The sequence below is a fragment of the Hermetia illucens genome, chromosome 3, assembly GCF_905115235.1.
Source record: "Hermetia illucens chromosome 3, iHerIll2.2.curated.20191125, whole genome shotgun sequence".
NCBI lineage: Eukaryota > Metazoa > Arthropoda > Insecta > Diptera > Stratiomyidae > Hermetia > Hermetia illucens.
The window spans coordinates 106867303-106881509 of record NC_051851.1 but is presented as its reverse complement, the minus strand read 5'-3'; the positions used below and the strand labels follow the sequence as shown (position 1 = coordinate 106881509).

General features: G+C 39.9%; 1 protein-coding gene across 1 annotated transcript in view; it reads left to right on the top strand.

The window, feature by feature from the left end:
- Window positions 1–14207, top strand: part of LOC119652963 (PH and SEC7 domain-containing protein) — a 71245-nt gene that overhangs the window by 38833 nt on the left and 18205 nt on the right. Inside the window, 9 exon segments of the mRNA XM_038057359.1 lie at window positions 3204–3270; window positions 3326–3379; window positions 3440–3915; window positions 4013–4810; window positions 4897–5297; window positions 5299–5631; window positions 5870–6063; window positions 6146–6338; window positions 6395–6561. Coding sequence (XP_037913287.1) covers window positions 3204–3270; window positions 3326–3379; window positions 3440–3915; window positions 4013–4810; window positions 4897–5297; window positions 5299–5631; window positions 5870–6063; window positions 6146–6338; window positions 6395–6561 — 2683 coding nt within the window.

Genomic DNA, 14207 nt, shown 5'->3' with positions numbered 1-14207 from the left:
CTCAAAATATGACCACCAGAAAGTGAAACAGGTCTCGTTCTCAGAACCTATCCAACCTAAAAATCACAGTGGTGTATCTCTAAAAAATCTAGGCCTCAAAATACATCCGGTTCCGATATCTGCACAAAGTTAATAGTAGCATATTTCCACACTTTAAAAATTTACCCGGCAATCATCCTCATATCCATCCCAGAAGTATCAGAGGGTGTAACGGATAAAATCAGGCCCAATTTGGCCAAGTTTGAAGAAAATCCAACTATGATATTATTAACAAAGCTATTGGGGGTGAAACTTTGCCATTTTTTGCGAATTTTGTGCATTTTACAACGTGTATGACGTCATCATCCCATATCAATTCGTCAATACCACAACGAAGTGAGTTCATATGAATAGGGTCGCAAAGAATTATTTTGTTTGTTTTTTAGTCATTTGTATATGAATATCAATTAATCCGAACAGACATGTGTGTATGTAGGTATATAGTATATGCGTTCTAATGAAGTTTGCCGGTAATCTCTAATTCAAATAGATATATTTGTACATTAAATCAGCCGTATTTAATATACGTACTATATATGTACATATGTATGCTTTTATGCCCGAAGTAAATCGGAAATATGGGTGCGATCAATTTATATACGTGCTGGTCTATGTACAGCATTCGGAAATAGGCAGTTTGTTTAGGGCGAGGATAATATCTATGGCTGTAATATGTACGTACCGCTTGTAGTTTGGAAAAATATGAAGGAATATGACGGATTTATAGCTATATATGGATAGAAAAGATGTACGTAGAAGTTTTTCATATAAGACGAACACAAAATCTTTATAACCGAAGCGCGAGCTTCCAGAATCCAGACTTGTTTTTTTTTTTGGGTGAAATGGACCTGGAACACTTCCAGTTATAAAAAATTGCAGTAATATAGACTGTAGTATGAAACATTATATCCCCATCAAGTATGATAAACAATTCTGGATAGCTAAGCTTCACGGAACACGGTAGTGGAATCTTGAGCAAGTGAATAGATGTGTGTTCAAAGTATGGTATTAGGATAAGCTAATATTGTGGCGATAACTAAATGAAAATAAGATCGGAACACCCGAAAAGAATAGTTATCTAGTAATCATATCAGCGACATATTTAATCTCGGATAACTGACGGAGAAGGTAATCCAGAAAATACCTTGTGTGCGTCACGCTCATTGCCACAACTTAATTAATATTATAATTACGTGGAGAGCGAGCAAAAAGGAGCAGACTCATCTGAGATGCGGCAAGTTCCGATGTAGAAGATGATTATTCAGACTTGGAGCTTATAATTGATGGCGTCTAACCGTAAAAACTTTTAGATCACGAAATCAATAAAATAGTCCTGTCGGAAGGTAAATTATACAGCTGAAGGCAGAAAATGGTGCGACAATTGCATCAGCCATTGGAAACAATTAAATGGGCGGCAAACCCATGCGACCATCCTATAATACGGTCTTCTTTCTGAACAATCGTCCATCGGACTCGCAAGCTACGAGCATACCGTTTACTACAGGGAAATCCATTACTCCTGCATAAAAATCTATAGTAACATCAACTGTTGCTGGCAAATCATTAGATACATTAAAAGCAATCACGACTATAGCAACACCAACACTACGGCCGCACCTAAGAGCTAAACAAAATAGGTATTTTTTTTTTGTTGAGGATTGAGGGAGTCCGCATCCACTTGGTGACGGACTGGGCCATTTGGGAAGGAACTTACTTCCTCACTTGTGGTCCACGGACCCCCTTTTTGTGTTAAACTCTCAAGTTATTCAAAAAATTGACTAACGATTTCGTCCAGGAGGACTCGCATCCAAATTAAATTCATATCACAGATGATAAAAAACTAAATTCACAGCTTATACGCCGACCACTATGCTATCAAACATGGTAAAATCTCTCATCCAGAACACTTACTGGAATTACGCGAAACCTGCCCACGTCTTACAAAACAACATGCCTACTAATGGCTAATATTTTTGCCAATCACTTCCTAGAAGCGCACAAAACATGGTCCAGTTTTACAACTGATTTTCCTGTCGATAGACACCTTCGAACCCAATTGCCTTACATAACTTTCCCCTTCAACCGCCTAACCATCTTGCAGACAAATGCAGTTTAATCTAGTCGAGTTGAAACTTGCATTACCACCAAAAATAATAAGAAATATTCTGGGCCCGACAATTTACCCAATATTATATTAAAGCAAGACGGAATACCGGAAGCTGGACGCTTCGGGTATGACGGTTTTTTTTTTCCATCTTATGTGAGGAACTTTTTATATACGTTTTTCCTTTTCTACTTAGTTGAAAATTCAATTTCATCTAACTTTATTTCGGGAAAAATACAAGACTATAAGCTAATCTTTAGAAAAAGTAAAATACTGTTGGAATTTTTCTACTGTTAAACGTGCATCATTTTGAAATTGTTATAAAAAAGAAATGATAAAAGCTATCGACTTAAAGAGCTTAATTACTGTGTTTGCTTAAAAAAAGTATTTTTTGGGATTTTTTTAAACGAATGGTCCGAATGGTTTGGAATTTTGATGTTATATTTTTGGATAAATAATGTGTACATGGTGAAATTTAGGGAAGAAAATATTCTACTCACCGCAAACTATACGTGACCTTCGGAGCCTCCAAAAAAGTTCCCTCGCTGTTGCAGTGTTTGTGATTTTGATAATGCATGAAATCAAAAAATAAAGTTTTTAACTAGAAGGGGATATCGATATTTGCAAATAAATACAATAGCGTTGTTAAAAAACAATCTGTTCGTTTCATTGAAAGACTGAAGACAACCAAAAAGTTCAACGCTACAAACCACATAACGTGATTCTTCTTGGGTTCCTTATTAGAAAATATACTACTAAATTCCCAAAATTTTATATATTTATCTAATTTTAGGTGCGTGTAGTCGATAATTATGCCAAAAGTATATAAAAAAATGGATTAAATCGGTTCATTCGATTTTTCTGTGCTATCCCTCGTGGCAAAAATTTTAACCTTAAAATAATACGAAAATTCTGGTATCCAACTGAACACATACGTAGCAATTACATAAAAATATATATAGACATAGAATTTCTTCAGTTTTTCAATAATACAACATAATAGCGCTGAATTGAAAAGAAGGCTTTTAAAGTTACATTCCTTTCTATTTTTCTATTACAGGTAGAAGCAGGAGATATTATAGTTAAGGTGAATGGTATCGATGTTCATGGATACACAACTAAAGAAGGTAAATTTTTTTTATATATATTACTCCGCCATATTTGATGCGATTTTATTTTTAGTTTTAAGGTGTCTTCGATTATCAAAAGATTCAGTGGCATTGGAGTTGAAAAGAGGTAAATGCAATTGAAGCATTCCGTGCGGCGATTTCCACAATTGTTTGGGCTCTATTACAGATCCAGCAGTCAAAGCACATATAAAAGAGCATCTTGCTCGTACAAGCTGCCTACATCATTCAGATGTATCATCATTAGATTTCTTTGACATAAGATCTACACAGAAAGCAGTATCTGCAAGTGAAGAACACACCGCAGTCAGCAATTTGGCTTTTGAACGTATTAATACTAGTATTCAACGTAAAAGTTCAGGAGATTCCGGATGTCGGAAATCACGCATTCCAACAGCAGTGAAAAGTCCCGCGAAAACTATCTCGCTGCAGCCGAGTAACAAGAAAGCACGGACATCAAATATTTCATCAGCGAACGGCCATAATGTGACGAAAGCTGATGGATGCGGTCAATCGGTGGCATCAACCGCCACACATCCTTCGGGAAAAGCTCGGTTTGAAGCTTTTATGATGACTGGGGATTTGATTCTTAACCTCTCGAGAACCCCGCAAAGTAACAGTTTAATTGTTTCGCAAGCAAAAAAGGTATTTGCATTAATTTATATTATGAAATCATTTTCCTTACTTATTTTGAATATTTATATGTAAAGTTAGAAAACGGTATAATGAATCACTGATTTAGGTTGACAGTTTACGCGATTCGCCCCAAAGATTCATGCATCCGAACGGAGGATTGGCGCCAAGAGCATCTGGGGAATCAACACCATCATCATCTTCCTCATTTTCCGACGACTCAGAATATTCCACGAAGAATAAAAGTAAAGTTAGGAAGGCTCAGAGTGCTAGTAATAAGCAGTTGGATGAAGATGTCCCAAGTGAGGCTTTTTGTGACTATAACGAAGAAGAAGCGTTAAGTACTGAAAAAAATAGCGAATTTAATAAGAATGAAGAGTGTGTGCGAGGAGGAGGCGGTGATGACGAACGCTTAGTAATTTCATGCAATGAAGATTTGAGTGGGTTTGTATCATCGTCTTCCTCCTCGATAAATAAGACGGACAACGTTCCAAAAAGAGTTGCGGAGTGCGGTAGAAACATTAATGAAAGCGAACATTATCCACAACCATCTTCTTCGTCATCTTCGACAACAGTGAAAAGTGAGGGAATTAGTTCTACAGAAACTAGTTTTTCTATGCCAGCCTCACCAATTTCATTGTCGACTCCTCTAATTGATTCGAAGGATATTGTGAATTCGGCACCAACTAGTCCAGAACAATGTTTACCCGAAGTAGTGAGGAGGCAGCATAATGGTATTATTCGAAAATGCGATGCGGCTGGATTTCGCACTAGTAAATCGGAAGATCATTTGCAACAAATTCAGCGAGACGGTCTTGGGACAGTCGTACCTATTGATATAGATGAAGATATTAATAGTTCACTCAATACTTTACTGGATACACGGCATGATTCAGACGACTCTCAGGTGAGAAATTATACTTCAAATATGTAGGATAGACCTATTTTGTGTAGCAATCCTGGCTTAACAGTTACCTATTCTCTCTAATATAGATTGCAAATTGTGAACGGATAGTGTGGACATATAATGCCCCAATAACGAATTTTCCCAATACGAAAACTTCACCCAGCTCTCATTCTAGTTCGATTAGTTCATCGCCGCAAAGGTCTGACAGCCCAGCTTCCCCCACATCGGTATCAAGTTCTGTTATGTCATCTAATTCTGGTTCAAAAGCAACAATGGGTGGCGTTTTGTACAACAGCAATACTGGATTACTTTCCTGCCCAGCAAATGGCGATCAAAGTGTTTCAGAAGCAGTATCTAATATTTCAAGCCCAGATTATCAAGATGATGATAACTTGCTTAGCTCGAAAGATTTAGCGGCTATGGCGCTTAGTGATCCTAGTGATTCAGACTCTACAATCTTAGTTTCAGATGCAGCAAAGCAAAAAAAAACGTGAAAAGTCTGAACGTAGTCATAAAATCATCATCCAGGTGAAGAGCGGTGAAAATCAAATTGGACAAAGCCAAGGCTATTCAGAATTGAAAGACTCTGAAGACGAGCTTGCTACAATAACAGAAGATTCACCTACTGTTTTAGTTGGTGGATCAGACCAGAAGGAAGCATCGCCTCCGGTTTCGGATGATGGTAGCGATGTCGACTCATTGCATTCTTATCACTATTCTCCCAAAGCTGTTGATATGCCATCAGCGATAAGATTAGCAAAACGTCTATATTACTTAGATGGATTCAAGAAAAGTGATGTCTCGAGGCACCTAAGTAAAAAGTATGTTTTTGTTTTATCGAAATTTATAAATATTAAATGCGGACCATAATTTGGCATGCTTCTGTTGCATTCGTTGAATGGCGAGGCAATTTAATGATACAAAATATGAATTGCATTATAGTTATAAGCCAATAGATCACTTTCGAATGGTCGGGAATTCTAGCAGTTAAAATTCCATACAATTAACATTAAAGCGCAAAATAAGTTTACGTATGTATTTGTGGATTTTCCTCTTTAGCAATGACTTCAGCCGGGCAGTTGCAGATGAATATTTGAAGTTTTTCAATTTTGGGAAGCAAACATTGGACGAATCGTTGCGGGATTTTTTGCAACAATTTGCTCTTTCTGGGGAGACGCAAGAACGGGAAAGAGTTCTCGTGCACTTTTCAAAACGCTATTTAGATTGTAATCCCGGAACTTTCAATTCGCAAGGTAAATTGAAGCAGGCAAAAATTGCTGATAAACCTCATGAATTATTTTGATAATGTTTCTCTAAAATGTGTATGTATTTTAGATGCAGTTCATACTCTAACGTGCGCAATCATGCTCTTAAACACAGATTTACATGGGCCAAATATAGGACGTAAGATGACATGTGCCGAATTTATAGATAACTTAGTAGAATTAAATGATGGTGAAAATTTTCCAAAGGATGTTTTAAAATACTTGTATCAAGCCATAAAAAATCATCCTCTGGAATGGGCTCTGTATGTGAAGTTAATTCGGTTTAATTAATATTTATTTATCTAAGGATTATTTGCAGTGATGAAGAGTTTTCTGAGCAACAAAAACCTATGGATGAAAGCAATTTGTCGAGTTCTCAAATCGGAACGAATCCATTTCTGGATGCACCACAAAGTGCGGCAGCTATTGAGTATAAGAAAGGATATGTTATGCGCAAATGCTGTTTCGATTCCAATTATAAAAAAAGTAAGTGTATTATAATATATCCTATTCATAATCTGCATATTTCAGTTTTTCTTTAATATTCTTAATAAGCTTGTGTGTATAGAGTTGGAAACTCAACAGCTTAAATTGCGTTCATCTTATCATATTTAATCTCAATAAAGTACTGAAAAATTAAGTTAATGAAAAACTGCACACATTAGGAACTGTCTGTTGCCCAATGCGTGCACCAAGGTACTTCCCTGCAAGGGCAAGCGAAGTGTGTTGATTACTTATCAACTGGACTTAAGTTCATCGAACATTTTGGTATGTACTTACGGTCGCTACTCACGCACATTTTGATACACACCGTTCGCATCCAGAGAACGTATCTAAAATCTAAGTGTAATCTTGCGGTGTTTCTAGCGATTAAATTATTTGAAATGATTATTAATGACCCCCCCCCCCCCAAATATTGGTATTTTACAAGATTAATAAATACAGGGTGCGGCAGCATAACTTCCTTTTTTCAAAACTCAATAAAAACTATTGTATGCATCGGAAAATATTTATTTATTTTTTATAATGTAGGTACATGTCTAAAGTTTTTATTTACATTGTTTTGAAGATCAAATCTGTTAGGTGACGTCCCCCATTCTCCATACATTGCGTAAACCGATTTCTGGCGTTTGTCATGACTCTTGTTAGCATAGCAGGTGTTATGTTGGCAATTTCTTCTTGGATGTTGGTCTTCAAATCTTGTAGGGTTCTTGGACGGTTCACATAAACACGGGATTTCAAGAAAACCCCATAGAAAAAAATCACAAGGGGACAGATCGGGAGAGCGTGCTGGCCATTCCAAATCGCCTCTAATTGAGATAAGGCGCTCTGGAAAGTGTTCCCTCAAAACAGCCATCGATGCTCTTGAAGTGTGTGCTGTTGCACCGTCTTGTTGGAACCAAGTGTCCCCCAAATCCAAATTTTCTAGCCGTGGGAAAAAAAATTCTGTAGCATGTTTACATACCGGTCCGAATTCACTGTCACTGTAACCTCATTTTCCTCAAAAAAACAGGGACCAATAATTCCAGCTGAGGAAATTGCAGTTTGTCTGAATGTAGTGACCCATGTAACAATTGATTTGCGGTCTGGGACGGGAGCCAACGGGGCTAAATTAAAGCGATTCCGAAATGCACGCTGTGTTGCAATAACCGAACATCCGCTTGAAAAGTAAACCTCAACGGCAAAGGCACGCTCCTCACTATTCCAATGCATGATGGCGACTGAACCATGTCGGTACAAAACTTTACAGTATCCCCTCTTGAACGAGACCACTATCGCTCCGCTATGACATCAACTAACTGAGTGGCGCGCATTTTAAAAAAAGGAAGTTATGCTGCCGCACCCTGTATTACTAGCGAAAAGAAAATACAAGTCTCAATTATTTCAAATCAGTGTCTAGGGAGTCTATTATTTAGAAGAGGGATTCAGGATGTCTATCATGAGAAGAACTGGTATATCAATTTTTACAAATTTCACAATTTCCATCCTGTTAAAAAAAATCGGCACTTTATTGGGGGAGGGTTAGTGGTTTTTCCAATTTCTTGTTGATTTATTGAACAAAAACGTGTTCAAAGAAATTTACTTTGTTCTTTTCAGATTTCCCCAATTACAAAGCTTTTTCTGACTACTGGGTTCATAGAATTCCTTACAGGTGGAATGCTTGAGTTACTCCTTTGACTAGTCTGGTAAATTGACGGTTCCACACCGAGCTCAAGTGAAACTTTCCAGTATTGATTGACGACGTTCTGTTTCGATACGTGGCTTAGTTCCGGGAAGCAGTTTATAAACGTGACATGGAGCCGAAGTGTTTCCGGCTCCATTCCGTTAAAAATCCGTGACACGGTAAAAGAGGCAAGTTGGTACGTCCAAACTGTACGACTCCTGAGTCTTCCGTTCCTGGTGGTTGAGGCACAGCCGCCAAAATATCCAGGGACGAAGTACCGCTCCGTTGTTGTAGAGCGACTCTCGCTTCTTGCATCTCCATTTATTGTCCAGTCTTAAGATCTAGCGTTTTCAGCGCTGTATGTAAATTTTACGAGACTAATCCTGTCACTGCAAGTACGACACGGATTAGCCCCGCGAAATTTGCATAATGCGCTGAAAACGCTCGACCTTAGAGGGCTGCACTATACATGGCTTAGTGGGCTCTAGTCTTGATTCGTACTGTTTCCATTTAACATTAATATGTCTCTTGTAGTTTAGAACCACCACGTCACGGCTTGAAGAATTTGCGTACAGCAATACACTTTCGCATGATCGCATACACATTGCGATCGAACTTCCCCAGCAAATTAAATTTCTTATTGCCACAGTAAGTGTTGTCGATCGCAATATGCCGAGGTATTTGTAGACGTCGTCCAAATTCATACCCTCAATTTCGCTGTTATTTTGGCTGTGTTTTTCCCGAACAATTGTTTTCATGCGACATTTCTCCAAGCCTACTGCATGCCGATTTCCCTGCTCAACTGGATGGTGATGTCACCAATATACATTAAATGTTTCATTTGGAACACGTATTTGCTTTCATGGAAAAGGTGGGATAGCGGATTCAAAGCCAAACAAAATCCCCTTAGAGAATCCCCTTGGAAGATGCTACGCCTGATTGGTATCGCTCCTGATGTTCTTGAGGATCCCGGTAGTTCGTGCTCTAATTTACATCACTCTTTTCAGGAGAAGAACAACATTCCGGTTGATTTTATACAAGCGTAACCTTTGTAGTAACCACGAATGTGATATGGAATCAAAGGCTGATTTATAATCGATGTAGGCTGTCGAGATATTTGGTTTTTAGTGGATAGCCTGGTTTACAGCTGTGATGCGTATCGATTATAAGCTATGTTTTACTGTCTCAGGAGCCTTTTGTGCATCTTTTTTGCTCCTCAGCTATCAATTTATGAACATCACGATGTTTTGAGATGTTGGCGCGGAGAACTAATGTGAAGAGTTTGTAGATGGTAGGAAGACAAGTAATTGGTCGACAATTTGAAGGGCAAGATGCACCCCGTTCCTTATGGATGAAAAAAATTATCCCCTTGGTGAACAATTTTGGAACTAATTTCAGATCGCGGTTTTAGCCAGAAGTTTTGAATCTTATTAACTCTTGGTGCCTTTCAATTACCTGCCCTTTCAAGGGCTGTTTCGATGTCAATTTCAGTTATCTCAGGCATGGCCATTTCGGGGAACACCTCGCATGAACGCATAAGATGTTGGAGCCACTCTGTTTCTCAATTGCAACGATTTGGTTGGCTCCAAACACTTCTCCAGAAGTCTTCTGCCTGATTCAGATGGAGATTGCTTTCTTGGCCTGAGTTTTTGAGATTTTTGTAAAATCCCTGTTGGTTCTGGAAGAAAAAGGTGTTGTCCATCCTTCGGAGAAAGCTCTTTTGATGCGATTGGGGAGTACCGCACGTTTCTGCTTCGGCACCTCCAGGATTTCTTTGACTGGCATATCATTGGACGGATGGTAATTTCTAATCATGTTCGTAACGCATCTGTGCACTCTTGCTGATGGATTTCCAAAGAAATGGTTGCGTGACACGACCAATCTCCTTTCTCATCTTTTCGACTCTTGGTGAGTCGAAACACCCAGAACCGTAAAGTCCTCCTGCGCATACCTCTGTTATTCTCTCCAAGATGTTGATTCTTGAGACGAATAACTGTGACAGCTGCAACGTAAACTAGGCTATGAGCATCTGCCGCAGTAATGTCGCTACGCGAACGATCCGCCGAAAACTTTAGTTTTGCGATCTTTGCCCTAGCGGCTGGGGGCATCTCAGCATATTCTGTGAATGTGACCTGGAATGCAGTCAAAATCTCATTATAAATTGGGTCGACATTCTCAGTTACTAAGCTTCTCCTGACTACTGGGTTCATGGAATGCCTTACAAGTAGAGTATTGGAGTTGCTGTTTTGACAAGTCCGGTAAGTTGATGACTCCACGTTGAGCTCAAGCGAAATTTCGTGTAAAAGTTGTTGCCTAGTTAGTAGAGCAACTTGATTGTTATTCACTATCACCCGGTACTGGTTGATGATGTTCTCTTTCGGAACATGACTTCGTTCCGGAAATCGGGTCATGAATACGTTATGGAGTCGGTGTCTGTACCCTGATGAATTGATGCGTCAAAACCATACGACGCCTAGGTCTTCCGTCCCTAGTGATTAACAGCATACCTGCCAAATCATTTAAAGGCGAATAGAAGCTCTAATATTGAGAGACTCTTAACTATGTTGGATACTTTCTTCATATCCATGAGGTTTCATTAAAAACCCAACAGAGTCCCAATGTTACAGTATGGTTACCTCCAAAAGTAGGGAAGGGAAATACAGGGTAACATCACGCAACCCATGACACGCACCTGGTCGCATGCAGCTCTACTTTAGAGATAGAGATAGAACGCCGCCACATGTGGGATTCGCACCCACTAAAAATCCTGACCCGCGAGACCACCATTTAGGTATTACTAAACCAGTTCTCCTTTAACCTCAGCATCTTCGCAACTATACTATCCGAAGTCACGTTCCTTCCTAGCACGGTTTAGGAAGCAACACCAAGTTTTGCTTTTTCCAACTTTTAAATACACCTCGAAGATTTTGGCGAAAAGGTCGGGCCTGGTTTTCACTGTCAGCTTCAAAACTCAGTTAGGGGTGCTATTCAAATCTGGAACCTTATTGTCACCGATCTTACCACATATTTCCCGTAGCTCCTCATCGGTAACTGGAGGTATCAGGCGCTCGTTGATCCGGGCCACCATTTATCTTCCGCTTTCTTGGTGGTGACGAAACAGATTTTTAACAATCTGTTTCAGGAGTCGGGGACAAGTCACCTGGGGTGATGGCCCCACCCCAAAGGTTTATATCGACATGCACACCTGTTTGAAATAGTTTTTTTTTACTTTTGTTAATCCCCTTCTTTGAACTACTATGCAGTTATCTATGCGTCTCTTCTCGATTTGCACCTCTGATAAAGCCTCCTTGCTCGTAAACATAACGGCTTCAAAGCCAAAAAAAAACGAAACCAAAACAGTTAAAAAAGCCGACGAAGCCTCTTCCCGCCCAACCGGTCTGAGGGACGACCAACCCAAGGATACGCAAAGCTTGAGCGAGTATGCGAAAATATGTTGATTGGAGCTCACTAGGCCACTTATCGGACAGGACTCTTCGGACTATAGCACACGTTGCGAGGATGATCGCTTTTTGCATCTCCATGCCCTAAGATCGAGCGATTTATGTAAATTTCACGGGACTAATCCCGTAGCCGAAAGTACGACTGTGACTACTTCGATCTTTTGCAGTCTCCAAGTCTTCTTTATATCGTCCGCCAAGGGGCCGTAGTTCCGGAATTTTCTCTATTTGTTTTTTTTTTCAACAGTATTTCTGTCCCACGGTACAACTACATCGGTTTTGAAGCTCGTTCCTTGAGTAGCAGAATTAGATCGGGTCTTTATGATTAACACTGTGGTCGGTTATGTGATCCCAAAGTAGTTTGTCCTGATCATTTTCCAAGATTCCCTGCGGAATATATATTATTTATAATAAGGATGGTAGGTTACTTTAGAGTAAATACTTTTTTCTGGGTAAATTCTCTACCTTTGCTATAGGCCGATAATGGCATTAATAAGTAAATTGGGACTTTGAGTTCCACAGAGTTTCCCTGGCCCGGTACAATATTTTTGGGTCAGCGATTCTTATTTTTCTTTGTATGGAAACAAAATGTATGAAATTAAAAAGCAAGTAACGCCGAATTTAATATGCTCAGAATTGCCTGAAATTTTTCTTTTGAAAAGCTGGTTTCAGTGTTCACTTTCTTTTTATATATTTATTTATAAAGATAATTAAAATTATCAAGAAAAACAAAATACAGTTTTTTTATTCGTTATTACTTAAAATATTTTTCAACATCCGAAAAGTAAAAAATTGAAAATTCTTGATTCGTAAAGCAAAGGCGACTGCATTCACAAATTCGCTTCATATAAACTTTACTACTTGAGAGTGCGTGTGATCACGCCGGGGGTTAGAGCAGAAGAGAGATGCGGTCCCTCTGTCTCCAAACAACGGGACTCCCTCATCGCTGGCTCTTCACTCTCGTGGCGAGTTCTAGAAAAGCCGCGGAGAGCGGCGGCGATAAATTTCGAGTGTTGTTAATCCTGTTGGGCCACATCATCAACAACATTCGAAATTTATTTCGATCCTCGATTTATTTCGATCGAATCCTGCTGCGCCACAACTTCCCGAGACGCTCGCACTCGTTCTCTACTTATCTGCGCCAAGTGCCCTTGGGGCGACCCACTCGTCGGCCATCTTGGGAGAGCATCCAATGCAATTGCCATCTTACCTTGATGTGTGACCTATCCATTGCCACTTCCGTCTTCCGATGCGTACGAGTGGCAGGTCTGTGCGCTGACTAAGTTCTTCGTTTAAGATAGTATCAGGCCAGCGGACCCCGATGATACGACGCAGACAGGTATTGCCGAAAGTTTAGAGTTTTTGAGTAACAGTGTACTTTCCATATGCTATTTTCACGTAGCAATACAGAAAGAACACTAGCACAGAACAGTCTCAACTTGATCTTAGTGTTGAGATAACTGTACTTCCAGATTTTAGACAGGTCAGTGAAAGGTGGATCTGTTAATGCGTCGAGCAACATCTACTTCGGTGCCACCATTAACAGAAAGTATAGTTCCTAGATATACAAATTTATCGACGCCTTCGATACTCTGGCCATTACCGCACCGGTGACTAGCCATTTCATCTACAAGAGAAGGTACCTCACCGGATGTAGTACGGTTAAGAGACATGGTGAAGTGCTCTTTCCATCTCTTCAGTTGTTCATCATCGTGGGTGAGAAGTCGACCATTGATATCCTTCACAGAGCAATCGAAGGATTTGCGACTATATTCAAGCAGTTTCGTGATGCAGTATACAGTTCGGAAATCATTGCCATTTGCAGCATCTTCCACTTCTCTGATCAACACAACAGTATATTCTCTCTTGTCGCGGCGTACACTACGCTGAACTTTTCAAATTTTGCTCGGTATTGATGTTCGAGAGCGTCACGTGCGCCATCACTCGCAGCGCTCAATAGAGTCTTCAACCCCTTCCATTCATTGATCCGCTTCTACGACTCCGCATCAGAAAGATCTTATGATGCCCTTTCGGGACATGGTCGACAAGCTGTGCAGTACCCAAGGAAAAAGCATTTTTGATGACGACCCAATGCTTATTGATATTCTCAGGCACGTTACTCATAAGATCTGTCGCTCAATCAGCGAGGTGGCTTTCCACCTGTCGAGTGACAGCTGGGTCGCACAAGCGGTCGATGTTGAACTTAGATTGTCGCAGCTCCCCAACCCTGCGAGAAGTGGCAGACGCAACACGCAAGCGAACATGAACGACCATCAGACCATGATCCTTTTTGAAACCGATGTCAGCGTCTCTCTTGTTATCCACAACCAGAAGCCGACTCCCAAATCTACAGCTGCGAAGTGTGATCTGATTGCTCGTACAGTGTTGCTCAGCTGAAACTAAACAACTTATGGCACGCTCTGTGCTCGAACAATGTGCCAATAATGACGAGGCGGGAGAAGTTGCAGAAATCCATAAACCTCCCGCCATTACGGATACGGTCATCAAGA